This window comes from Anopheles bellator, chromosome 1, assembly GCF_943735745.2.
Source record: "Anopheles bellator chromosome 1, idAnoBellAS_SP24_06.2, whole genome shotgun sequence".
In the NCBI taxonomy this organism is placed as follows: Eukaryota; Metazoa; Arthropoda; class Insecta; order Diptera; family Culicidae; genus Anopheles; species Anopheles bellator.
In genome coordinates this window covers 2,585,933-2,610,671 of record NC_071285.1, presented here as the reverse complement: position 1 = coordinate 2,610,671, position 24,739 = coordinate 2,585,933, and the positions used below count along the sequence as shown (strand labels likewise).

General features: G+C 57.0%; 8 protein-coding genes across 10 annotated transcripts in view; 1 reads left to right on the top strand and 7 right to left on the bottom strand.

Annotated features, from left to right (window-relative positions):
- Positions 1-472: 472 nt before the first annotated feature.
- On the bottom strand, positions 473-2,916 carry LOC131206591 (T-related protein). Its single transcript, XM_058199202.1, has 5 exons — positions 2,624-2,916; positions 2,430-2,550; positions 1,194-2,141; positions 948-1,135; positions 473-872 (listed from the first exon to the last, which is right to left on the bottom strand). Exons 1-5 carry the CDS (start codon positions 2,914-2,916, stop codon positions 473-475), a joined length of 1,950 nt encoding a protein of 649 aa, XP_058055185.1.
- Positions 2,917-9,362: 6,446 nt separating this feature from the next.
- LOC131205822 (F-box/LRR-repeat protein 14-like) lies at positions 9,363-11,698 on the bottom strand. The gene is made up of 3 exons (XM_058198084.1): positions 11,480-11,698; positions 10,201-11,412; positions 9,363-10,137 (listed from the first exon to the last, which is right to left on the bottom strand). Exons 1-3 carry the CDS (start codon positions 11,585-11,587, stop codon positions 9,616-9,618), a joined length of 1,842 nt encoding a protein of 613 aa, XP_058054067.1. The 5' UTR covers positions 11,588-11,698; the 3' UTR covers positions 9,363-9,615.
- A 108-nt stretch (positions 11,699-11,806) lies between these two features.
- Positions 11,807-16,010, bottom strand: LOC131206590 (F-box and leucine-rich repeat protein 13-like). Its single transcript, XM_058199199.1, has 4 exons — positions 14,436-16,010; positions 12,419-12,622; positions 12,132-12,338; positions 11,807-12,061 (listed from the first exon to the last, which is right to left on the bottom strand). Exons 1-4 carry the CDS (start codon positions 16,008-16,010, stop codon positions 11,969-11,971), a joined length of 2,079 nt encoding a protein of 692 aa, XP_058055182.1. The 3' UTR covers positions 11,807-11,968.
- A 174-nt stretch (positions 16,011-16,184) lies between these two features.
- On the bottom strand, positions 16,185-18,594 carry LOC131214951 (F-box/LRR-repeat protein 2-like). 2 transcript variants are annotated; one of them, XM_058209302.1, is made up of 5 exons: positions 18,311-18,594; positions 17,048-18,244; positions 16,778-16,981; positions 16,417-16,711; positions 16,185-16,309 (listed from the first exon to the last, which is right to left on the bottom strand). In XM_058209302.1, the coding sequence occupies exons 1-5, from the start codon at positions 18,539-18,541 to the stop codon at positions 16,296-16,298; spliced, it is 1,941 nt and encodes a 646-aa protein (XP_058065285.1). In that variant the 5' UTR covers positions 18,542-18,594; the 3' UTR covers positions 16,185-16,295. The 2 variants fall into 2 exon arrangements, with proteins under 2 accessions (XP_058065285.1, XP_058065286.1); XM_058209303.1 differs by having other exon boundaries at positions 16,225-16,309; positions 16,432-16,711.
- Positions 18,595-18,910: 316 nt separating this feature from the next.
- On the bottom strand, positions 18,911-21,356 carry LOC131216179 (F-box and leucine-rich repeat protein 13-like). 2 transcript variants are annotated; one of them, XM_058210596.1, is made up of 5 exons: positions 21,104-21,356; positions 19,859-21,016; positions 19,443-19,781; positions 19,156-19,362; positions 18,911-19,075 (listed from the first exon to the last, which is right to left on the bottom strand). In XM_058210596.1, exons 1-5 carry the CDS (start codon positions 21,296-21,298, stop codon positions 18,983-18,985), a joined length of 1,992 nt encoding a protein of 663 aa, XP_058066579.1. In that variant the 5' UTR covers positions 21,299-21,356; the 3' UTR covers positions 18,911-18,982. The 2 variants fall into 2 exon arrangements, with proteins under 2 accessions (XP_058066579.1, XP_058066581.1); XM_058210598.1 differs by having other exon boundaries at positions 18,940-19,086.
- Positions 21,357-21,957: 601 nt separating this feature from the next.
- On the top strand, positions 21,958-23,672 carry LOC131205932 (protein Notchless). The gene is made up of 3 exons (XM_058198248.1): positions 21,958-22,164; positions 22,229-23,511; positions 23,593-23,672. The coding sequence occupies exons 1-3, from the start codon at positions 22,009-22,011 to the stop codon at positions 23,603-23,605; spliced, it is 1,452 nt and encodes a 483-aa protein (XP_058054231.1). The 5' UTR covers positions 21,958-22,008; the 3' UTR covers positions 23,606-23,672.
- LOC131206586 (U6 snRNA phosphodiesterase 1) lies at positions 23,621-24,489 on the bottom strand. Its single transcript, XM_058199193.1, has 2 exons — positions 24,233-24,489; positions 23,621-24,168 (listed from the first exon to the last, which is right to left on the bottom strand). Exons 1-2 carry the CDS (start codon positions 24,387-24,389, stop codon positions 23,621-23,623), a joined length of 705 nt encoding a protein of 234 aa, XP_058055176.1. The 5' UTR covers positions 24,390-24,489.
- Positions 24,490-24,632: 143 nt separating this feature from the next.
- Positions 24,633-24,739, bottom strand: part of LOC131206585 (uncharacterized) — a 951-nt gene continuing 844 nt past the window's right edge. The window contains exon 4 of the mRNA XM_058199192.1: positions 24,633-24,655. Within this exon, the coding sequence (XP_058055175.1) occupies positions 24,633-24,655 (23 nt within the window). The remainder of the gene's footprint in view (positions 24,656-24,739) is intronic.

The window sequence follows — 24,739 nt, the reverse complement described above, 5'->3', positions numbered from 1 at the left end:
GCACATGGAAGCGTCGGTTCGATTAAAAACACTTTTAAACAACGCTAAAACAAACCATGAAACCATCGAAGCGAGCGAGCGTTGTGATTGTTTATTTTTCTCCTTTTTGCTTCCAACAATTTGACAGACCTCCTCACTTTTTTGGTCGAATTCTCATTCTCACTCTTCACTTTGTCTCTCATTGCTGAAGATTTCCGAACTCGAACGGAAATGTTTCACGCGCGCGTGAAATGTTTCGCGCGCGTGAAACGTTTCACGCTCACACAATGAAATACACGACGGCGGGTTGGCATTTTGAATTTGCACTACGACTTCCCGTTCGCTTTATTCTATCTCTGGCGGTTTGCGGATTAATTTACGCGCTTCCTTACTAACTAGAAGCGTCTATCGCACACGCTCGCACTCGGTACTTCCCTGTTTTAAACTCGCACCTTAGCTCCTAACACAACATTCTTACATTCGACATACCGACTCAGATACCGCTCGTCGTCTGCGGTGGCGTGAGCGGCGTCCAAGCGCTGCCCGTGACGGTGTTTAGCGTCCCCTGCCGGCCGGGGCTTTGGGGGCCCATCTGTGGCCCCGAGACCGAGCCACCCGGTGAAGAGGTTACCGAGCCGAGGGTTGACACGCCGCCCGTCCCGGGTGCCGGCTCGGGACTTTGGTTCTCTACGCACTGCGCCGTCGGTGGTGGTCCCGCGTGGTGGGGTGGATGATGGGACGAGGGGACCAGCGAAGATCCTTCGCTCATGTGGTGATGGTGGTGATGCGTATGGTACTGCAGCGGGGACGCCGTGCCAGTCGAGGGATCCAAATGTCGATGGGGAACACCGACCGACGTCAGCTCGGTAATGTCCGATGGGTGGTTGTAGGTGCTGCGGGGCGGGGGGTGGGAGATCGATTAGACACGGTGCCGCCGGGACTGTGGAGACCCCCCCCAGTGGACTCACTTGATCTCACCGATCATGGGTATGTACTCGGCCGTCGGGTAGTGGTAGCTGCTCTGGTACATGCTGAAGTCGCCCGCACTGTGCCAGGACGTGGAGTAGCCCAGGTTGGTGATGGACGGTGCGTTCAGCACGTTCCCGTACAGCTGGTGGTTCGGTGACCCGACCTGTGTCGGCGTCGGGTGATAGATCTGTAACGAACGGGTTAATGAAAGGTTGATGGGCCATTAATCCGGACCGGACCCGTACCTGATGACTCGGAGGGCTGTAGATTTGCTGCGGCGATCCCGACGCCGACTGATGGTAGACACCACCGTCCATTTGCGATCCGGACACCGGGATGTACGGTTGCTGTTGCGGCGTGAGTCCAGCCCCGCCGTGATGCCCGCCGCTGGCCGGATAACCGGGCGAGGACGTAGCGTACGAAGGCGACCCGTTCGACGGGGTAGGTGAAATGTTGGGCGCGATCGAATTGGGACTTCCCGGCCCCGCGTTCCCAGGTTGACCCTGGTTCGCCCCCGTCGCATTGCTCCAGTAGGAACCGGCCGGGGTGGTTTGCGTTTGCCAGGTCGAAGGGTACGAGGAAAAGACCGGCGACGGCACAGTGTCCAGCGGCAGGTAGGACCCGTGCTGAGGTGAAGAGCTTCCGCTAGTGTTACGCGATCGTTGCGTCGTATACGGTGCGACCCGGTTCGAGCGGGAACCGGCATGCGGATGCGGTTGGTACGAACCCCGGTCGACCACGGGCGGTGCTACCGAGGCCAGCGGGGATTGGGCCGTCGCGTACGACGGGTGGAAATTGAGCCAACCGTAGGTGGAACTCTCGCGCGAGAACACCGAGTCGGGGCGCTCCTTCGCGTCCAGGAATGCCTTCGCGAACGGATTGTACTTGATCTTGAGCGAGGTCACCTCCTCGTTCTGGTACGCCGTGACCGCGATGAACTGCGTCTCCGGGAACGGGTACGTGTGAACGTTCCGCTGGTCCCGCGCGTCCGACACCACCTGCACCAGGTGGACCCGCGGCTCGTACTTGTGCAGCGAGTTCAGCATGATCTGCCCGTTGCCGTTCGTCTTGTTCGTTAGCTTCACCTTGGCGAACGAGATCGGCTCCTTCATCCAGTGCTGGCCAAAGTTCGGCGACTCCGGGTGCACGTACACCGGGTTCGGCGGCGGTGCTTCTGCCTTGCCGCCCGCGACCTGCAAAACGGAGCGGGGTGGGGTGATCGTTAGCGGCCATTGCAAAACGGGCCCAAGGGCCCCAGGGTCTCATTAGCACCCCCGGACCGGATGCTTGTTGTTTCAGTGCATTAATTAGCGTAATGCAAATAGTTTGTTACGGAACAAACAAGCGGGCTCCTTGCTGACGGTGGCCTCGATGCATTTGCCACGAACCGGGCTGCACCGACCCGGGTGGGGGGGGGGCTGATGTTTACCGACGGGACACGGATGCGCGGATTCCCTGAGTGGCGCGGATTCAGAACTTACCCACTCGCCGTTGACGTACTTCCAGCGGTGTGAGTCGACTTGGGAAAATTCCAGCAGCACCGTGTACATGGCCGTCGGATCGAGCCCGGTCGCGGTCACCTTCACCACCGGAAACATGCGCCTGCCGAGTGAAACCCCACCGGAAAGTTAGCGTCACCACGATTCTCCTCAAAACCGATCACCGATCACCTTACCTGCCGTTCTTGGTGACGATCATCTCGTTGGTGAGGTTCTGGAAGCGTATCCACAGGTCGCGGTCGTCGAGCGTGACCGACAGATTGCGATCGCCGATCGAGCCACCGGCCGAACGGTGCCCCGTCATGGTTACCGCACCCGAGCCGGATTGGCCACCGAGTCCGCCGTTGCTCTGAGTCCCATTGGCCGAATCGCCACCGTTCATTCCCGGGCCGCTGTTTGTTGAGCCAGTTAAAATTGGATCAATGGCGGACAGTATGTGCGACGTTGCCATCGCCTCGACTGATCTCATCGATCCGGAAGGAGCTACAGAGAGAGAGAAGGGAAAGATGAAGAAAGCAAACAAGGGGCGAGGGGCGAGTAAAACAAAATGGTTGGGACCCCCATTTTTTATTGGGTGACGCTGGACGCTGGGCTTTTACTTATTCCTTCGCTGTCGGAGTTTCTGCTTGTTTTGTTTGGCTGCTCCCTCCCCCCGAAAAACCGGCCGCCGTCCCGACGAGGGCAGACCGGTCAGTAATGAAATCAACCCGTCCTCAAACACGGCACGGCCACCAGGTCTGTTCAAATACACCGATCCGAGGGCAAACAAATCGTAAAACGTGTGCGTCTGTGCCCGTCGGTCCGATCCGCTCGATCTGCTTTAACGCGCCTTTTGAAGCAGAGCTTCAAACGCTCGGACACGTCCAAATCTCGGTGGCCGTGACCGAAGGATGCGACGGGACGGCGGCGACGGCGACGGCGAAAGCGCCACGGTGTGTCTGTTTGACGATAGACACAAAAGGAGGCCCACAAAGGCGTCCCACGGCACAGAGATGGGCGCGTGATGGAAATAATTACTGGCTCTCGGGGAAGATGGCTGGATTTCGAAATAAGAAAACAAATCGCAAACATGGCCACCCCGGACCGGACCGGAGCTGCGGGTAAAACCGTATTCGTCGTCGAACGTCTTTTTTCCCCGAATGCCTCACGGGTGAGGTCACGACGTCACTTTTTGGGCGGGGGGCCCTTTTGCGGGCCCAGATACACTCAACTTCATACCATAAACCGGCGGCCGGCAACCGGACTGTGCCGGACTTAATTTATGTCACACGACGCCTCGCGGGGCTTTCAATTACTGACCCCGGCCTGCGCCGGTCCGATCAGCCGTAATCTGACCGGCGTCCGGCAGCTTGGGCTGGCTGGCCATTACAAACGAATTAGCATTCGGGACCGGTGACGTCGCCCTCTGGTGGCGCGAATTGGAAGCGCAAATATCGACGCAGGGTCAGCCCGCGTTTCGGCTGCACACCGACACACTCACGCACGCACTTTGCTCGATCAAATATCGATCACCAGCCAGCGCGCCAGATCTCCATCCCGTCACATGTCCCGGTGCCGGCCAGACGCGACGTCATCGAGGTAGGCGGCGTGCAAACAAAAGAGTGGAAATGGCGGTCTTCTCACAAGCTGCCGATCGAATCGGAATCTCGGGCTAATAAACGCTTCGCTTCGCGCGCCCGGCTACCGGGGTTTCGGCTCCGATCGATCGAAAGACTTCAGTGCGCGGGAAGCGACGAACCTCGCGCTTTGATTGTCGGCCGCCACGGCACGGGCACGGCTGAACTTGGGAAGGGTGAGCCATCAATGCGCTGCGCGAAATTGCCCCGGTGATAAAGCTGGGCTTGGGAGAGAAAAAGAAGCCGCAACCGACGGCGACGGCGAAGCTGGGAAAATGGGAGGTAAAAGGCTAAACATGAAACATAAATCAGAGAAATATTAATTGATTCATCAACAAAACACTCAAGGACGGTTTTATGGCCTCGCGGCTGCCGCCGACGAACCGCTCCCATGTCGAAGTTCTGTTTCGGTCTCTCCTTCTTTGCTACTCCCCACGGACCGCACCGCCTACCGCGGTGACAGGGCGGGTTCTTTGATTTTTCCCACCATGCACCAGCCCTCGGCCATGCTTCCGTCGCCGACCTGGCCGATTACCCCGTTCGGTTGCGTTCGGATTTGCAATTGATAATTTTTTAAATGAACTGCAACGGGTTGGAAATAATTAAGCCGTGGCTGACCTTGCCGTCGCATGGGCCTTCCGAACCGCTCCGAAGCCCAAAGCCGGGCCTCAAAGCTTCTGTTCTCCTCCTTCTTCTTCGCGCGTTATTACGGTCAATGCTTGCCATCCCTTCGCAGTGGCGGTACTTTGGGTCCCGATTAGACCCCACGGCCGCGAAGCAACGGCAGCAGCACCGCTGTGTACCGCCCGGGCCGCCATAAAGAAATAAAAATTAAATGATATTTTCCAATAAAAGAGATAAAAATAATAAAATATTGATATTGTGGTGCGCGAAGGGGGCTGGCGGACGGACGGAGACGGGACGGATTTTGTGCTCCCGTACCGCCGGGCCCTGGAAGCTGCTGGCCGCTGGCCCGCTCCGGAACGCTATGAAACACTCCACGCACGCCCGAAGTCGAGTCGAAGATTGTGATGCGCGGATTTTTGTGAGCCGTTTGTGGCGGTGCCGGCCGACCGCCGTATTCGGGCCCCGGGCCCCGGCCGGCCGGGGGGCCATAAAAGTAATATGGCAGGGAATTCTCTTTTACACCGCGCGATCTCGAGAGAGTCCATCCATCGCTGCGCTGCGCCATTTTCGCTGTCGCTTCTGTACGCCGAGTCGAGGAGTCCCCGTGCCCTTAGACGGCAATCGGTGATCCGAAATAATTAAGACATTTCCGATGGTTGTAAAGACACACTCTCGATAATCCATCCTTCAGGAGCGAAGGATGGAAGAAAAAAGCCGCTTTACGAGCGATCGCGAGAGGTCAATCGGCGACGAGGCGGCCCACTGGACTTCGACACCGCGGTTTTTTACTGTACTGTGGCACGCAGAGCAACACGACCGGCGATTATGGCCAGGTCCCGGGGTGCGCTGAGAAAATGATGAACGGATCACGGATGGGCCTCGATCGAGCGCCGCAAGAGAAGGGAAACCCACGGCGACGCAACCCACAGACAGACAGGAAGGTGAGCAAAAGGTGAGAAGACTCCGAATCCCCGACCCGGTGGGGACCGGCGGGGGACCGAGAAGAAAACGGAGCGCGCGATCTGAAGTTCGCTGTCGTAAAAAATTAACTGGTAATTTGAATTGTATCACTTTCGAGTGTTGCTAAGTGGCAGGCTACATGTCATGATGTGTTAATTAGGTGTTTATACATTTCGACTGCCCGATCGTGGCCCCGGTCCCGGCCGCGCATGTGTCGACGTGCGGAGGACCCTTTCCGGTGCGGGAAGGGAGCGCGCGCAGTGCATAAAGTGTCCCGGCCGCGGGTGGGACGGGGGAGATCTACAAGATTAAGGTTGGCATTCGGCCAAGATCCCCCGTCCCCGGTGTTTACTTCTTCAAGAGTTACACGCTGATGTCCTTCTACCGATTGTGACATTGCGATTTTTCGATCGTTGTCGATTGAGTTCGAGTCCGTGAACAGCTCAGAGATCGTGTCGTTCCTTCTACGGACTGGGTCTCTATTGCTCTAGATACTCATCCACAAGATCTTTCCATAGGATGATCCATTAAATGTGTTTGGATCGATCATGTTAGAAACTTATTTCCAAAGTGGTGAGTGGTGCAAGAGAAGCCAATGCATCCAAAACGAGCAACTGATTTTAGTCTGGCAGCAGTCATCGTTCCATTTTGCTTCGAAAGTGACGAAGGACATGAAAATGATCGAGCGTGCCGATCGCGTTTTCTTACCGTTCACATCGAACCAGAATTGCATAATTTAACGATAACAGCATCTCAAAAACGAAACGTATTTTTGGAGCCTTTGGATCACCTTTCAATGAAAAATCCCAAACCCGAATAATAACTGTTCCTTCGCAAGCCGCATTCACAAAACTCGGTTCCCGATTACTTTTGGGGCCCATTGTTCTACACGGACGATCGATTACATTTGCATATTCATACAGTCGGCCGGACTGTTTGCTCCCGCTTCACCGAATTCTTCCGCAGGCCTCTGTTTATTCATCACACATTGACCCAGCCACCGCCGCCACCCGGGTGGTCCAGCTCCTCCGGGATCGGTGATCGTTATGGGCGAGAACTTTCCCACGCGATTAGTGTTTTAATGTTGATTTCAAAATTCAATAACTCACCACCGCAGGGGCCACTAGCGGACGGGATCCTTAGCGATCCGATCACCCGGCCGGTGATCGGAACTGTTGTTAATCACACGAACAACACCTTGCGGTAACGATCGCGTGCGGTGCAATTAGGAAAATTATCTCCTCTTTAGGAACCGTTTGGCACCCGGGGGTGTCCCGCTGGCGGCCGCGAAAACCCGATAGTCACTGGGGCTACTCTGGTGCCGTCGGCAAATCGGCACCAGCCAGCCGATTTGATGGCACGATCACAACCCCCCGAACAGTACAATTCGCGACGCGTCGCGCGTTTGAATGTCCTTTGGTCGCTCACACGATCGTGCGAAGCAATAAACTGATTACCGTTTTAGCAGCTTCGTGTCACCAGGCCACCGGTCCACCTGACACCTCGTTAGGTTCGGGCGTCGTCGTTAGGAAATTGTCTTCGAATGGCCACGCGAACAATAAAAAAAAGGGAAGCGATCACACACCGCACCGCACGTTCTCCACAAATATGGACAATTTTAATAATACTCCTTGTAGTAACGCCGTCGATATACACTAATTAATTAGTATGGGTTTGTCAAATGTTTTATAAATAATGGCCACACCGCACACCCGTCAGGAGGAGGATGATGATCGTAGCATCGGGTGTCACTTCGCACTCGCACTCTCGGTCAGGTGCCAACTTTATCGCGATCGCGGCCCGTCGGGATCCCGATCGTGGAACACTTTTCTTCACAACCCACAAACACACACAGGCACACAAAAACGCGGAAGAAGGATTAGAAGATCACCATTCGGCGGGTTCGTCACCTAGGTTGGCGCTGAAGTCACCCGAAACCGAACGCGCGCGCGCGATCGATCAGCGCGTCCTCCTCGTCGGGATGATGGCCGACAGCAAAGTGTGCCGTGGATCCACTGTCCAGCCTAGTGGTCAGCCCGATCGCTTGCTCTCGCTCACTCACTCGTTCCCTCTTCGTCGCGCTCGTTGCGGGGCCAAACGTTTGTACGCACACACATAGCAGCCAGCCATGGCGGAACGATCAGGTGTTTGATCGCCACCATTGGTGTGGAAGGGTTAGCCATCCCCGACCGCCGCCCGGCTGCTGGCTCCGCCCACTGGCGCGCGGCACTCGAAAGTAGAAAAAGCTAAAAGGATGCGTCAACCATTATTCCCGACGGTGCTTTTCTCGTGATCGATGATCGCGGAAGGCTGGGAAGGATTTGACGAGAGCCTCCACGGAAGGCAGAGGACCCGTGGTTCTTTGGTCCCGGCCAGGGGGGGAAGGGGGGTCCGTGACACGATTTCCTCCATTTTCCAGCTCACCGCGCTCTGTTTGCTCGTTGGACGAATTTACACTTCCAATTCCACAGAGCGCTCCACATACAGCGCTCCCGCGGATCGGACGGGTGACCCCCTTAATGGAAGGGTCCCCGTGGGGAGGGGGGGAGGCACCAGTGCACCTGTTTCCCCCCGCGGGGGGTTTGTTTAATCACCACGGCGAACGGCGGAGCGATCGTATTTAAACGTTCAATCGAATGTCTCGAATGTTGAAACAGCCGGGACGGTCAAGACGACGCGCCGTGGTCGTGATACCGTTTTCTTAAAAATCTCACTAATTTCTCCGGCAAACAGTCCCCCCCACCCTTGGCCGCTCACTCTCGGGTGAGGATCGGCCCGGGAAGGCTACAAACAAAACGGCGGAACACACAGCCCCCAGCCAGCCGGTTTCGTGACTGGAAATTAATTCAAGCAAACGCTCGACCCGCTGCCCGGAGACGGACTCCGGACCGAGAGTGTCATCGGAGGAATGTGACGACGCGCCACACACGCAGCCACAGCAGAAGAAGGCGATGTCAACGGCGCGGACCGCGCGAAGATCGTCGTCGTCGTCGTCGTGTGCGGAGTAAATAGTGCGATCGCCACAGAACCCGGGATTTGTTTTGATCCGGGCCGGGATGCTACGGCTACTCCGGACCGGACAGTGTTTCGTTACACATCGCTCGGTGTATTTGGCCACGGGGTTTGTTTGCCCAGTGGGGAGCCCAGTGGCCGGTGGAGGTCCCCATCTGATTCGCCGTTGACGTCGGTTGCTGCGTCGTAAAAAAGGCTCTGACGAGCGATCATCACAAATTCCAGCGCAAACACGGTGTGCGTTGTATGTCCGCCAAGGAAGTTCCCTCCGAGAAGTTCCCGAGAAGATCTCCCGGAACGGTGCTGCGGGCCGGGTGCCGTAAAGCGATAAAGTGGCCGACCGTTTCGCGCTACCTGTGCGAGGATTGCAGTTCCGTTGCATATTGCTCCTGTCGGTGCGCTCCGGTAAAACAACAACCCGGGTCGCCGCCGCCGAACACGAAGGCCGAAAGGTCAATAGGCGGCGGCGACGATAGTGGTGGTGGTGGCCGGACAGCACCCTCCGGCCCGCCCGTGAGGTCGTAAAACAAAACCCGAAAAACACCGGAGATGCGTGCCATAAAATTATTAAATCATATAAATTCACTCCTGTAACCGACCCCGGGCCCCGGTCCTTCCTCTCTCTCTCTCTCTCTCTCTCTCCCGGCGATCGGATGCGTGCACTTTTGTGTGTTTGCGCTTGGACATGCTTGGCCGCGCTGGGTCTTATTTCCGATGCCGATCCCATCCTTCCATCCGACGATCCTCGGATGAATGAAGGTGGTGTCGGCAGCGCAACAGGTCGCCGGCGGCGTCGGCTCTTGCCTTTGATCTCGCACCATCTCTTAAGCATCGAGCGCACCGACTAATTAACCGAAAGCCTTTACTGATCATTACTATACTCCCCTCGTGCCTGAGAGTGAGAGAGAGCGAGCGATCCACCTGACTTGCTGGTGGCCGTTGACTCCCCGCCCCTACAGCTCCTCCCGGGTGTTGCCCTGCAGATGGCGCAACGTTTTGACGGCCGACCGGACCCACGTCTCCGCGGACGACGAGATCTGGTGGCAGCCGCGAATGTTGAGCGTCCGCAGCACCTGACAGTTCTCGATGATGCACCCCATCGCCTGGTCCGTGAGCAGCGGGCAGTTCTGCAGCCTGAGTGTCGTCAGCCGGGGCTCACACTTGGTGACGATCTCGACGCATCGGTCGGTGATCGTACGGCACTCGCTGAAATCCACCACCTCGAGCGAGGGACACCCGAGGACGAGCTGCTCGATTCCGCGATCGGTGATCTGCAGTAACCGGGCCAGGCTCAGTTCCTTCAGCTCGCGGAAATGGAAGCACCGCTCGAACGACACGTCGGTGATTTTGTAGCACCCGGCCAGTGTCAGAGAGCGAAGACCGGTCAGGTCGGCGATCGAGAACGACAGCTCGATGTCCCAGATGGCGAACGCTTTCTCCTCCATGTCCACCCCGGTGATGCCGGCATCGGAGACCTACGGAAGCGACAGCATTAGACGTAGAAGAGCAACGGGGATCGGACTACTCCGGCGGGTTACCTTGGCGCAGCAGTCCAGATTGAGCTCCTGCAGCCGGGTCATGTGGTAGAAGATGTACTGCACCGACAGATCGTTGATGCTGTTGGAGCACCCGCCCAGATCGAGCACCACCAGATTGCAGAACTCGAACGACACCTTCGTCAGGGCCGCATCGCTCATGTTGGTCAGCAGCCCAAGGTACAGGCGGCGCACATTTTTGCGATTGTGCGTGAACAGGCCCCCCACCAGGCCCGCGTCGGTGATCCGTTCGCAGTTCGTCAGGTCAATGTGCCGCAACCGGACCAAGCTCTTGATCGCCGTGATCCCGTAGTCCGTGACCATCCAGCAGCGATTGAGGATGAGCGTTTCGAGCTGCGGTATCGATCGCGAGATCTGGATCAGCGAGTAATCGTTCAGGGCGAGCGACTTCGAAAGGTCCAGGTGCGTCAGTTGCGTTTGCGCTCGCAGCAGATCGATGATGCCACACTGCCACAGCTCGTTGTTGGGGATCTTTTCGCACACCATCAACCCCAGCCCGTGCAGCGTTAGCCCACCGATATCGGCCAGTCCGCGCAGGAACAGATTATCGACCGGGATGCCACCGATGAAGAGGTGCCGTAACCGGGCACGATTCACCCGAACGTACTCCAGCACGTGGTTCAGCATCAGGATCCGTTGGCGGGCCTCGATGCTGGCGAAGCACTCGGAAATATCGAGCGATTCCAGGTTCGGGGCCATGTTGACCAGGTAGTCGAAGTGATACTCCTGGAAGCGATTGTTCCGGGCCAAACTGAGGTGCCGTAGCGCTGGCAGCACCAGGGTCCACGAGACGGTAATGTTCTCCACCAGCTTCCAGCTTTTGAACAGATCCGGACAGTTGTGAATGTTGAGCGATCGCAACCGGGGCATATACTTGAGGATCGAGATCAGCTTGTGCTTCCACACGACACAGTTGTCCAGGGTGAGTGTTTCGATCGCCCACCCGAACTCGCTCCAGAACTCACTCCGGCTGCCGAACACTACCTTCGTGACGCGCACATCCGTGTAGTACCGGAACGAGGTCAGTAGCCCCTTCAGCGGGTGGCCATTGTCGACAAACTCGACGTCGTGAATGTGCAGACAGACGGTCCGCAGGAACTCCGGATAGCGGAAGGCGTAGTACCACGCCCGGCATACTAACGCCGCCGCGCTCCGATCGCTCGGGTTCAGATACTTGAACAGATGTATGATCAGCTGCAAGGGTGATCGGATCGGATTAGTGTTGCCACGCTAGACCAGATAGACCTAGGGCTGGGCTTACCTCGGTCGGTAGCGACTCAAAGTTGGGCTCGAAAAAGTAGATGAAGCTGTCCTCGTAGTGCACGTACAGTGTCCGCTCGATGCGCTCCACCAGCCGTGCCAAAGCCATCGCCCGGGACCTATTTATTCGCGCGGCGCGTCGATCGTCACCTCGCTCACGGGTGGGGAAGGTGCCAACAAGCAGTGCCGCTTTTCACTCGCTTTCCTATCTGGCCGCCGGCTACGGTTCGACTGAAGTGAGAGTGCCGTGCCGTGCCGTGACTTCCTTCTGTCGGTTGCGGCAGCTAATTTCGGTTCTTACCTTCGGTGCGATCAGATCAGAACCCTAGTTCTACTGCCAATTCCGTTATTGCGCATGGCGGGGAAGGCACTCCTGAAGTACACTTTGTTTACGGTGAAAAGATTTATTTTTAAGGCCATCAGAAGGTCCGTGACGTGTAAATAAGCTTATGCTAGTTAATGTAAAAGAAAGGACTGGTGGCCCACCGGGCTAGGACTTGTACACTTGGCGCAGTGATGAGATCGTCGACAGCCGCTCCGTTATGTCCGGCGGCAGCTTGAAGCAGCCCCTCACGTACAGGTACTGCGGATGGAGAAAGATCTTGAGTAAACTACGCCCCTGAAGTCCCCTTGGTGGGGTGGCCTGAACTAACCTTCAGGGTTGTGCAGTATTTGGCCAGATAGCCCAAGCACGTCTCGGTCAGCAGCGGACAGTTGGCGAGCTTCAGCGTGCCGATACGCTTCAGGGCGATGGCGATCAGCTTCACGCAGTGATCGTTAATGTTCGGACACTCGCCCAGATCCAGGTACTCGAGGGCCGGACACGACGCAACCAGCCGTTCGATGCCCGCTTCCGAAATCTGTGTGCCGTGGGTTTGCAAAATTAATGGTCTCAGTTCGCGATTGGCCGGCAGATCCCTACCCCTCTCCGAAGGCTCACCTGATGGCACCGCGAGAGACTCAACTCTTTCAACTCCGTAAACCGGAACGCGTACCGGAGGGCAAAGTCCGTGATCTTGTAGCAGCCGGACACTTTCAGCACGCGCAGCTTCTTCAGCCGATCGATCGCGAACGTTTCCTCCACGTCCCAGATGGAGAACGTTTTCTCCGGCAGATCGATCCCGGTGAAGCCGGCGTCCGTGAGCTGTGGAAGGGAAATCAATTAACGGCGGGTCTAGACAGTGAACTAAGACCCCCCCCATGAGCCGAATGTTAATGTTAGTGACCTTCGTGCTGCGTTCGACGTTTAAATGCTCCAGATTGAGTAGATTGCAGAAGATGTACTGCGCCGACCAGTCCGTGATGCAAGTGGACGACCCGCCAATATTGAGCACCGTCAGATTGGGAAAATTGGCCCCGATCTTGACAACGCACTCCTCGTCGAGCGTATCCAGCAGCTCCAGGTGCAGTTCGCGCAGGATCGCCCGATTGCTGAACGCTGCCCCGTCTATGATGCCGTGCTTGGACATGCGGATACAGTTCGAAAGGGTCAGCGTTTCGAGGTGCTGCAAGCGAAAGATCTGCTTGATGCCGTAATCGGACATTCCCCAGCACCCGGTCGCATTGAGCACCCGCAGCCCGGGGATGTGTTTCACGATCACGTCCACACAGAAATCCGTTATCCCCGTCGAGCCCGTCACGTCCAGGTGCCGCAGGTTGGTTTGCCGTCGGAACAGATCGACAATGGCCGGGGCCCGGGCTGGCATCTTCTCCACGTACGTCAGACACAGCTCGTCCAGCAGCAACCCGGCAGCATCGGCCAATCCGCGCAAGAAAATATCGTCCACCGGAATGCCCCCGATGTTGACCGCCTGCAGATCGTACTGCCGGCGGACGATAAACTTCTGGATGCAGCCGAGCAGGAACAGCTTGCGGCTCGCCTCAACCTGCCGGAAGCAGTGCGAAAAGTCAATCCGCGTCAGGTTCGGCATCATCTCGACCATCGACTCGAACTGTAGCTGGCTAAAGTTGTTGCGGGCCAGCGACAGACTTTCGACACCCGGGAAGTCGATCGTGTACAGTCCATTGTCGAAGAACTTCCACGTGCGGAACAGATCGTCCCGCAGCAGATCACACTCGACGAAGCGGGCTACCCGCAGGTTGGGCATGTGCTTGAACAGCGAGATGACGCGCTCGCGCCAGATCATACACTTCTCGAACGTGATCTCGCGCACGAACGGCCCATAGTTGGCCCAGAACTTGCTGCACACGTTCAGCTTCACCCGGGACAGCTTGATCAGCGGGTAGGTCCGGTCGGCCAGTATCAGGTTCTTCACCGGTGGCTTAAAATCGTCGAACTCGACCCCGATCAGGTGCAGGACCATTTGCTCGGCGAACCGACAGTACTTGGACGCTTCGTACCAGCGGCTACACACGTAGCACGCCGATCGCCGATCGCTTGGGCTCAGGTACTTGAAGATCAGCACCACCAGCTGCGCAAGACGGGAGGGGAGGGGGGTTAAAGAGAACACATTCAATGTAAGGGCCATTCACGGCTCGCACTCCACGGGAACTCACTTCGACGGGCAGCAGCTCGAACCGGGGTCGGAATATCGGCAGCGGTTTCGGACGCATCGCTCTCCTCTGATCGCTGATCGCCACTGCAAACTCACTGCGTTGCGGTGCTTACCGACCCAACGGCACACGTTAAATAGCGCGCCTTGCGCCCGAACGATCGACCACCGATCGGGCGGCTTCGGATTCGAACAAGGAAACGGCGACCGGTGCCAACGGCAAATCGGCGATCGGCGACGCGGCGTTCAAATATTTTTAACTTTCGCGTGCCCGCCATCGCCACCGCCATTTGTTTTCGATTTTTGCTTGTTTTCGAGTGCCGCCGGCCACTTGGCGACTTTCCTTTTCCGCCCAGTGCCCAGTGCCGTCGAGGTTAGGAGCGAGGAGGTTAGCGACACATGAAACGGAGAGAAGTGAAACGAAAACGGAGAGTTTCTTAGTACCTTGGAACAGGACTGGAGGTTGAGGTTGCGCAGGTCCTGCGAGTAGCAGCACAGGTACTGGAGCGACGTGTCCGTGATGGTGGAGTTGCTGTCCAGGTCCAGCACCTGCAGGTTTTTGAACATCAGCACCAGGTAGTACATCGTGTAGTCGCTCAGGTTGCACAGCAGCGAGAAGTACATCTCGTCCACCGGCCGGGCCCGCTTCCCGACGATCCCGACCCGCATGCCGTAGTCGGAGATGCGCTCGCAGCTCGAAATGTCCAGCACTCGCAGGTGGCGCAGCGTGTGAATGTCCTGGACGCCCTCGTCCGACAGGAGCCAGCAGCGGCGCAGCTTGAGCACCTCCAGCAGGGGGCAACTTTCGACGATCAGCTGCAGGCACACATCGTTCACGCCGATCGACGAGGTCAGATCGAGATGGGTGAGCTTCGTTTGGGCGGCAAAGAACTTCAGGATGCCCGGATCCTTCAGCGGTATCCGGTCGCTGTAGGTGACGGTGAAGTGCGTCAGGAAGAGCCCGGCAATCTCCGCCAGACAGTGCCAGGCGACGTCATCGAAGCACGGGATGTCGGCAATGTTGAGCGCCTTCATGATGTTCCGGTTCTTGCTGACGAGCCGGAGGACGCGCGAAATCATCGTCATCCGGCGCGACAGGTACAGGTTGATGAAGCAGTTCGACACGTCGATCGATTCCAGATTGGGGGCCGCCTCGATGAATCGCTCGAAGTGGTACTCGTTGTAGTAGTCGCAGGCCGCCAGCGAGAGGTGCTTCAGGTGGGGCAGCGAGAACGGGAACATGGGCTCGTCGGTGCTGTAGTCGAGCGACCAGTGCTTAAACAGCTCGTCGCACTGCATCAGCTCGAGCCGTTCGAGGAGCGGCAGATTCTTCATGATCGAGATGAATTTCTTCTTCCGGATCAGGCAGCACCGGAGCGTTAGCTCGCGGATGTACTGCCCATTGTTGGCCCAAAAGTCACTGTGCTTCGTGAACTCCACGAACGTGAACGACAGGTACGGGAGGGTACGCATTGCCTGCGTAAAGTACGCGATCGGACCCTCCTGATCGCTGAACTCGATTCGATCGAAGTTGAAGTACATCCGTCGCTGGAACGGATCGTAGCAGTGGGCCGCCACGAGCCAGCGCCGACACGTGGCACTGGCCGCCAGCCGATCGCTGGCGTTGATCATCTTAAACACCTTCAGTATCAGCTCCATCGGCAGGAGATCGTAGCGCGGCACGAAGCGTCCGTCGCAACTGAACGGAGCCATCCAGTCGCAGTACTCCACCGGCACCTGAACCGGTTCCTCCGGTCCGGTCGCCGGCTTCCACTGCACATCCGGGAAGAGGCTGAAAAGGCTGTCCCTGTGTTGGCGCCTTTCCTGCACCATCTTCGTCTCCGGCACCCGTTTCTTCGACGACGACGACGACGAGGATTTGGTGCCGTGACGCCTGGAGTCCTTTTCGCGGCGCGCTTCCTTCGCCGGTTGATCGAGAGACTTTGACCGCTGTGGCTGTGGCTGCGTTGGTGTCGCGGCTACTGGCAGAAACACACTCACCGGACACACAAAGTCCATCGCGTCTTGATGCATCTGTGAAACTGACGGACGGACGGGGGCCGGTTCAGAAGAAAATACAAACCACAGGCCCCGGATCCTGCTTCCCGAACCGATGATCCGAGGCGCCCGAAAGTGGCCGACCGGCCGACGATCACGAACCAGGAAGCGAACGAAAGCAAACCGAGAGCACGCGGGGTTCGTGCCGATCGCGTGGACACTTACGGTACGATTGGTTCTATGTTCTTTATTTACTTAAGCAGATCGTTACAATTGCACTACCATACGGACGTCATCGGAGCGCGTTCATTCGGAGCAACCTGCAAAGAAGAGTGTACCGTTGTAACGCCGGGTCACCGGGGACGAAGAACACTGTTTGGACACGACACCACCACGAAAGACAAGGACACGATCGAGCTACACTAACACTTGGGTACGTTACGCAGCGTGGGGATCTTCCGTAACCGGTCCGGCGAGTCCTTGGGCAGCCTGTTGCAGCCGCGGATGTGCAGATACCGGAGGGCTTTGCAGTGGCACACGAGCGAATCAATGCTGGCCCCCGTGAGCAGCGGTAGCCGGACGAGCTTCAGTAGCCGTAGCCGCAGCAGGTTCCTGGTCATCGCTTCCACGCAACGATCGTTGACCAGGAAACAGTCACTCAGGTCGATCTCCTCCAGCGCCGGACAGTGGAGTGACATCGCCACGATACCCTCCTCAGATATCTGAAAGCAAACGAGAAAAGGGGATGGAGCGCACCTTCTGACACGGCGACTGACCGGCTGGCTGACCTGCACGCAGTGGGCCAGATTGATGTGGCGTAGTTCGCGAAAGCGGAACGAGCGTACCAACGCCAAGTCCGTCACCTTGAAGCATCCGGATAGCTGCAGCTCCTGAAGGCTGCGTAGCTCGGCGATCTCGAACGTCGTCTGTACGTCCCAAATCTCGATCACGGCCACGGGCAGATTCTCACCGGTCAGTCCAGCGTCCGATATCTGAAAAGGCGGTGGGGGGACTCGAATCAGTCCGACATTCGGCAAGGGTTCCACTGTCTGGCTCACCTTAACACACCCGTTCAGACGGAGCACGCGAAGGAACTTGAGGTAGCAGAACAGAAACTGTACCGACGTGTCGTTCATGCAATCGGAGCCACAGAAGTCGATCACGGCCAGATTCAGCAGCGTCAAGCTGATCTTCAGCATCACACTGTCCGTGAGGCCGGGCAGCATGCTGAGGTACAGCTCGGTCATGCAATCGCGCCGCCGGTCAACGATCGCCTTCATGAACCCGCGATCACTGATCTTGTCGCAGTCGGACAGATCCAGCACCCGGAGGCAGTCGAGCTTGTAGATGGACTCGACGCCAAAGTCCGTCAGCAGCCAGCATCCGTTCAGCTTGAGCGTCCGCAGCCGGTACAGCGAGCCGGTTATTTCGATCAGCGCAAAGTCGGTCAGGTTCAGGAACGACGACAGGTCCAGGTGCACGATGTTGGTGTGGCACCGCAGGATGTCGATGATGCCCGGTTCCTTGATCGGGGCGCGCTCGAAAAACGACAGACTGATCTGGCTGAGCGACATGTTCTCGATCTCGGCGAACTGCTTGAGAAACAGATCGTCGTACATGGTGTAGCTAAAGTCGACCGAGCGGAGCTTCTTCTTCCGGCGCTCCATGATGGCCAGGATGCAGGTGAGAATTTTGACGCGCGTCGGCGCATCGACCTGCTTCAGACACTTGGAGATCTCCAGCGACGCCAGGTTGGGCGCCATCGCGATCAGGTAGTCCAGGTGGTCGACGGTGAACGAGCTGCTCCTGCGGAGGGCAAGCTTCTGCAGACACCGGCACACCGGCTCGACGCGCTTCCGGTCCACGGGGGTCCAGCTTTTGAACAGCTCGTCACACTCCTCCAGCGCCAGGCTCTCCAGAAACGGTAGGCGCTTCAGTATCATCGACAGCTTCGACTTCGTGATGGTGGCGCAGCTGGCGAACGTGATCTCGCGAATGTACTCCCCGAAAAGGTCCCAGAACTCGCAGTACCCGTTGAACCGCACGTTCGTCAGCTTGATGTTGCAGAAGTGCCGGAAGCTCTGCAGAAACAGTGCGATCGGTGGCGCACCGTCGCAGATGCTGACCTCCTCGAAGTGATAGCACATCTCGCCCAGAAACTCCCGGTAGCCCATGGCCTCGAACCACCGTTTGCACGCGAGGGCCGCCGAGTTGCGATCGACCGTGTTGAGAAAGCGAAAGAGGTGAATTAAAATCTGCAAACGGGGGAAACGGGACGATTAGTTCCGGATCCGGAGCACCCCGGGACGAGGACCCCGTACCTCCATCGGCAGGTTATCGAAACCGGTGCGGACCCGTGGCGCCTTCACGTTGATGTAAAACACGTCATCGTGAAACGGGAACTCACGGTCATCGATCTCCTCGATCGGTGCCCCCTTCGACCCATCGTCCTCTTCGTCTTCCTCCTGTTCGTCCTCCTCGCTCGAGGACGCGCCCTCCTGGCCAAAGCCGTAGTAGTGCAGATTGAACCAACTTTCGATGGACATCTGCATTTTGCTGCTGGTGCTGCTGGCAAAACGACGGAACGGTGGAACTCGGAGCACTGGCGAAAGTGACACTGACCACTGTGGGCTGGGTGTGCTCGAAACTGGGCTGCTACCATTTCCGCCCCCCGTCTGATCGGTCTATTTTTACCCTCCCCCCGCCCGACGATCGCGTCCGATAGATTGATTGATCGGCGATCGACCAGCGCGGCGCGCGACATTGACATTCACGAAGGATGCTCGTAATTGTTTACAAACAAATACGCTCGATCGCGTGTCGCGCGTGTCATTGCGTCACCGCAGTCCTTTCGGCCATTCGCTGGGGGAAATTTCGTAACCACGTCGCGCTCGCGTAGACACACAACAATTTGGGGGTTTTAAAATAGCTTTTATTGTTCTTCAGCCGAGCGAAAGAGCGCTCCACCGCCGCCGCCACCGCAGCCGCCGACGCTACCACTCGACGTAGACCGCTTTCAGGGACGGAAGGTGCGCTAACCGTTTCTTCGGATTCTTCACCCGATCGCAGCCGCTTACGTGAAAGAACTGTAGGAGAACTTCAAGCATGTGAGAACATTTATCCAGACCGGACGGAACAGCGAGCAGGGGACGGCACGGAAGCCTACCTTCAGATAGGAACAGTTGTGGCCAATGATCTCCAGGCAGGCACTGGTGAGCAGCGGGCACTTGTTCACCTTCAGCGTGCGCAGCCGCTTCAGGCTGCGGGTCAGCATTTCGATGCAGTTGTCGTTGATGTTGGGACACTCGCTGAGATCCACGAACTCGAGCGCTTTGGCCGTTTCCGCCAGCACGCCGATGCCGGCTTCGGATATCTACAGGCAGGGGGGCAACAGCACTCCATTAAAGGACCGCGGCTCACATAGGGGCCCCGTCGCCGCCGCCCGATACCCACCTGATAGCAGCGTGCCAGGTGGAGCTCCTTCAGTTCGGCCAGCTTGAAGGCTTCCTGGAGCGACAGATCGGTGATCCGGTAGCACCCGATGAGGTTCAGGACGCGCAGCTTGAACAGACGGTCTAGCGGGAACGTTTCCTCCTTGTCCCACGTGATCATGGGCTTCACCGGTAGGTCGATCCCCGTGAGCCCGGAGTCGGTCAGCTTGGTGCAGCAGTGAAGATACAGTTGCTTCAGCGAAACCAGATAGTAGTTTACGTACTGCATCGTGGCGTCCGTGGCCGCGTTCGGGCTGTTGCTAAGGTCCAGGATTTGAATCATTTCAAAGTTCAACGTCACCTGTGTGGGGAAGGCGCAATAGGCAAGATTAACAACGGCGGCAGAGGACGTGCCGGATCGGGAGGCCGTCCACGCACCTGTATGAGTGAGTAGTCGCTTAGCGTGGGCAGCTCGCACAGATAGAGTTCCTTGAAATTCTTCACCTTCCGGCCAATCACACCGCGGTACATTGCGTGATCGGAGATGCGGTAGCAGTTGGACAGATCCAGGACCTCCAGCTCCTGCAGATTGACGATGTTCATGATGCCCTCGTCGGTCACCAGGATGCAGCGGCGCAGTTTGAGGGTTTTCAGCTTCGGCAAACACGTGGTAATCAGCTCCATCACCTCATCGGTGATCCCTAGCGACGAGGTCAGGTCCAGGTGAACGAGGTTCGTCTGGCGCACGAGAAAACTGATGAACCCAGGCGCCTTGATCGGGTGGCGGCCAACCTTCCACTCCAGATCGTGCGTGATGTTCAGGTCCGGCTGGCGGCGCAGCAGATCGATGATGGCCGACGGGATCTTGTCGCAGAACGTCATGCTGAACGTCTCCAGGCTGAGCCCATCGATCATGGACAGCGTGCTGAGGCAGATGTCGTCGATCGCGAGCGTGCCGCTGAAGTTGAGCGTTTGCAGCTGGAACTGGTGCATGTTGATGAAGCGCATGATGTGCTCCACCATGGCCACCCGGCGATGGGCGGCCACCATTTTGAAGCAGTTCGAAATATCCAAATGCGCAATGTTCGGGGCCAGCGTCATCAGCTTGTTGAAGTGCAGCTCGTCCAAGAAGTCATTGTTCGCGAGCGACACGTCGGCCAAATCCGGCAGCACAAAGTGAGACTCGCAGCAGGTGAGGCGCTTGGTGAAGTGCCACGTTCGGAACAGCTCGTCGCACTGCTCTATTTTGAGCTGACGCAAATTTGGCACGTTCTCCAAGACGAACAGCAGCTCCGTGTCCCTGATCAGGCAGTTCTTTATCGTCAGCTCCACCACGAACTCTCCAAAGGTCGGCCAAAACTGGCTGTTGCCGTAGAAGGTGCAGGATTTGATTGCGATCCGTGGGAAAATGCGGAATGCCTCCAGAAACGTCTTGATCGGCGGCTCGTAGTCACAGAAGTTGATGTTCGTGAACTTGTAAATGATGCGCCGCCCGAACGGCAGGTAGTTGTGGGCCGCTTCCATCCACCGGTGACACGTTTGCCCGCACGCAAGCCGATCGTCGACCGAGATTTGTTTCATGATCTTCAGCAGCAGCTAGATGATGGGGCGGGTGCAGGGGGGGTTTGCACAAAGATAATCTCAATGTCCTGCCTGAAGCCACCGGCCAAAACTCGCACTTACCTCCATCGGCAGATAGTTGAATCCTGAGAAGACGGGTTCCGGTGGAGGGGTCGGTGGTGTCACCATGATCGTTGGTACCTTGTGCTTCTTAACCCGTTTTCCGTTCACTGGCTTCGCGCTAGAGTCCAGCTTGGCCGGCACCGCCACGGCCGGGTCCGGCGTATTGTGGTTTTTGGCAATAAAAAAATCCATCATCGTGGAACCAATTCGATTGGGGAACGGTGATCGCGTCGTAACACCACAGAACCCGCCTGGTCGGTGTCCGATCGAGTAATGGTCCGCGCGATGGCAGGATGAACGCCTTCGCCGGTGGGTTTTCTGCAAAACAGTTTGCGCTGTATGGGAGTAAAAATAAAACGGATAAACGGAAGTACGAATCCTGCTCCGCTCCGCTCTCTGAGCTGCGAGCCCAGCGTGGCGCGGTGTGCGATGATTTGTTTGCGTGGTACGATGCCAAAAAAGCGAAAACATGCGAGCGAAAGGGGGGGACACCGGTCGAGTGACCGGTTCCTGACCACCAGCGCATCGTGCGTGCATGCGAATTGCGCCCATTCGTAACATCGTCGATTCGTAGCCACATTGTGCTTAAATTGTAGTTCGATCAGGTCGACTAGTCGCCGTGGCCAAATAGCTGCTGCTAGGTGTACTGTATTTAAAACAGTGGTTTCGCTGCCCGGCTCGTGTACAAAAAGAAACAATTAGTTCGGGATTATTCGGATTCCGTTTTAAATTTGCAACCGTTTTCGGTGAAATTTGAATGTTCGATAATGACAACACAAACTCGTCCGCGGACAGCTGTCAAAAGGGAGACTGTCATTTCTGACAGCCAAACACGCGAGTACGCGAAATGATGCCATGCGGGAATTGCACCGTTTGAAAATACACAACGTTGCTGGCTCGAAAACATGGAAGTGGACCCGAGCGAAGTGGGCCCGGCTACGCACACCCTGCAGGCCCGGTTCGTCTCCGACACCGGCGAAGAGGCAGGCCCACCGCTCGATTTACCCATCAACGTGACGAAGGAACAGCTGGAACTCATTTGCAATGCGCTGTTGAAGAACGTAAGAGGGACCGTTGTGGGACCGGCCGGGCCACAGCGATTATTCGTTTTCTCTCCTTCACCAGGAGGAACAAACACCGTACCTGTTCTTCGTCCACGATGAGGAAATTAAACTGACCATCCAGCAAACGCTCGCCCAGAAACAGCTAAACGTAGAGGATGTACTCGATATCGTCTACCAACCGCAGGCCGTATTCCGGGTCCGCCCGGTGACACGATGCACCAGCACCATGCCGGGCCACGCCGAGGCCGTAGTGTCGCTGGCGTTTAGCCCGAACAGTGCCCATCTGGCCAGTGGGTCGGGCGATAAGACGCTGCGTCTGTGGGACCTGAACACGGAAACGCCACATTTCACCTGCGTCGGCCATCGCCAGTGGGTGTTGTGTGTGGCTTGGTCGCCCGATTCGCTGAAGGTGGCTTCGGCCTGCAAGGCGGGCGAAATTCGGATCTGGTGTCCCGACACCGGTAAGCAGCTTGGCAGGGCGCTGGTCGGGCACAAGCAATGGATCAGCTGCCTCGCGTGGGAACCGTACCACAAGAACACCGATTGCCGGTTCATGGCCAGTGCCGGTAACGATAACGATGTGCGCCTTTGGGACGTGGTGCTGGGTACGTGCGTTCGTACAATATCCGGCCACACTGCGGCCGTCACGTCGGTCCGCTGGGGCGGCACCGGTCTGCTGTACACATCGTCGCGCGATCGGCTGATCAAAATGTGGCGCGCCGACGATGGTGTCCTCTGTAAGACGTTCACCGGGCACGCACACTGGGTAAACAGCTTGGCACTGAACACGGACTACGTGTTGCGGACGGGACCATTCCATCCGGTGATGGATAAAGCGCAAATGTACGGTGTGGTCGACAAGGACAAGGAGACGCTCCGGCGGATGGCGCTCGAGCGGTACGAGAAGGTGTGTCCGGATGGAGTGGAATCGTTTGTGTCCTGCTCCGACGACTTCACGCTCTACCTGTGGCGTTCGAACCAGAAACAGTGCATAACGCGAATGACTGGCCACCAGAACGTTGTGAACGATGTGAAGTACTCGCCGGATGTTAAGCTGGTAGCGTCTGCGTCGTTCGATAAGTCGATACGGCTGTGGCGCGCAACCGACGGAGCGTTTATTTGCGCCCTGCGAGGGCACGTACAGGCAGTCTACAGCGTGGCCTGGTCCGCTGACTCACGCCTGGTGCTGAGCGGCAGCAAGGACTCGACCCTGAAGGTGTGGAGCGTAAAGGAGCGCAAGCTGGCCCAAGAACTCCCCGGGCACGCCGATGAAGTGTACGGCGTAGACTGGGCGCCGGATGGTTCGCGTGTTGCATCCGGCGGTAAAGACAAGGTTCTCAAGCTGTAAGTAATGCCATTGGCGCGAACTGCCATGCGAATGTGTGTTTCATCAACTAAACTCTGTTTCCGACTCCGATTTTTCAGGTGGGCATACTGAAAGGGCAGTTTTGGTTCATTTCTGGCACGCAAGTGGCAAACGATAAAATTTATTTCCACACTTAAACGACAGTTTTCTGGTTGCTTGAGATAAATCACAGTATTCTTCCTCGTACGTGTCGTCGAAGAGTTGTGTCAGCTTCGGTAGCACCTTGCTGATCGCTTCCCGTTGATCGCCCAAACTCCACAGCAGGCTTATGTGGAACGATCGGTCGGTGTAGAACGGTGGCAGTTTGTATTCTCGCAGGCACTCGTCAAGCTTGTTGACCAGGGCGTTGAGCGGTCCCCAGGACACCTCGGCTATGCGTATGCCAATGAACGTACGCGAGCGCTCCTCGTTCACGTAAACGCCAACCCCTTCAAATTCGAGCCGGAAGCGTTGACAGGCGCCGACGAGTTCCTGTAGACTGCTTACGAATGGGGCAATGTTGTGGTGCCGGATGGTGAACGTTTTCGTGAGGCTAAGATGCATGCGATCGATGATTTGAAAGTCAAACAAGTGGGACGTTTGAAGCACATTAATCCACTCCTCTTGCAGACGCACCAATGCATCGGCTTCGCCATCTGCGAAACGAAAAACCCATATGGTTAGTAGGTAGATGCGCAACCGCTAGTGCTTACCACTTACAGTCAACATACACGTAGCTGGACCATATGCCGCGTTCGTGGGGGAACGAACGCTTGCGTCCTTGGTGTTTGCTGGAATCCTCAGCATGATCTTCGTCGGTGGTGGCCGAACATTGTGTGTTGAGCACCGGCCGCGGAAGTTTCGCTTGCCACTCCATCGAATACGGTCCAATGATTGGTCAGAATTACGGTTGGTGTCCGGTAATGTACCGGCAGATTCGGAGCTCAGACGAAAAACCGGCACGATTTTGAACCAACCAAAACGAACCGAGAGAATAAGTAAACATCCGCGAACGCTGGAGCTTGTCATTTTTTGACAGCTCGCAGCCTATGTGCAGGGCTGTGCGAATGTGTACCAATAGAGCGCCATCGTAAAAGTTGATTCGTTCACGTCGCGTTCTTTAAATCGCCTTTAGTCGTTTTCCTATAAATGGCAGGACGTACAAACAGTTATACAAACAAATGGATTACAAGATGAACAGTTCAGGATCAGATTTCCATCACGTTC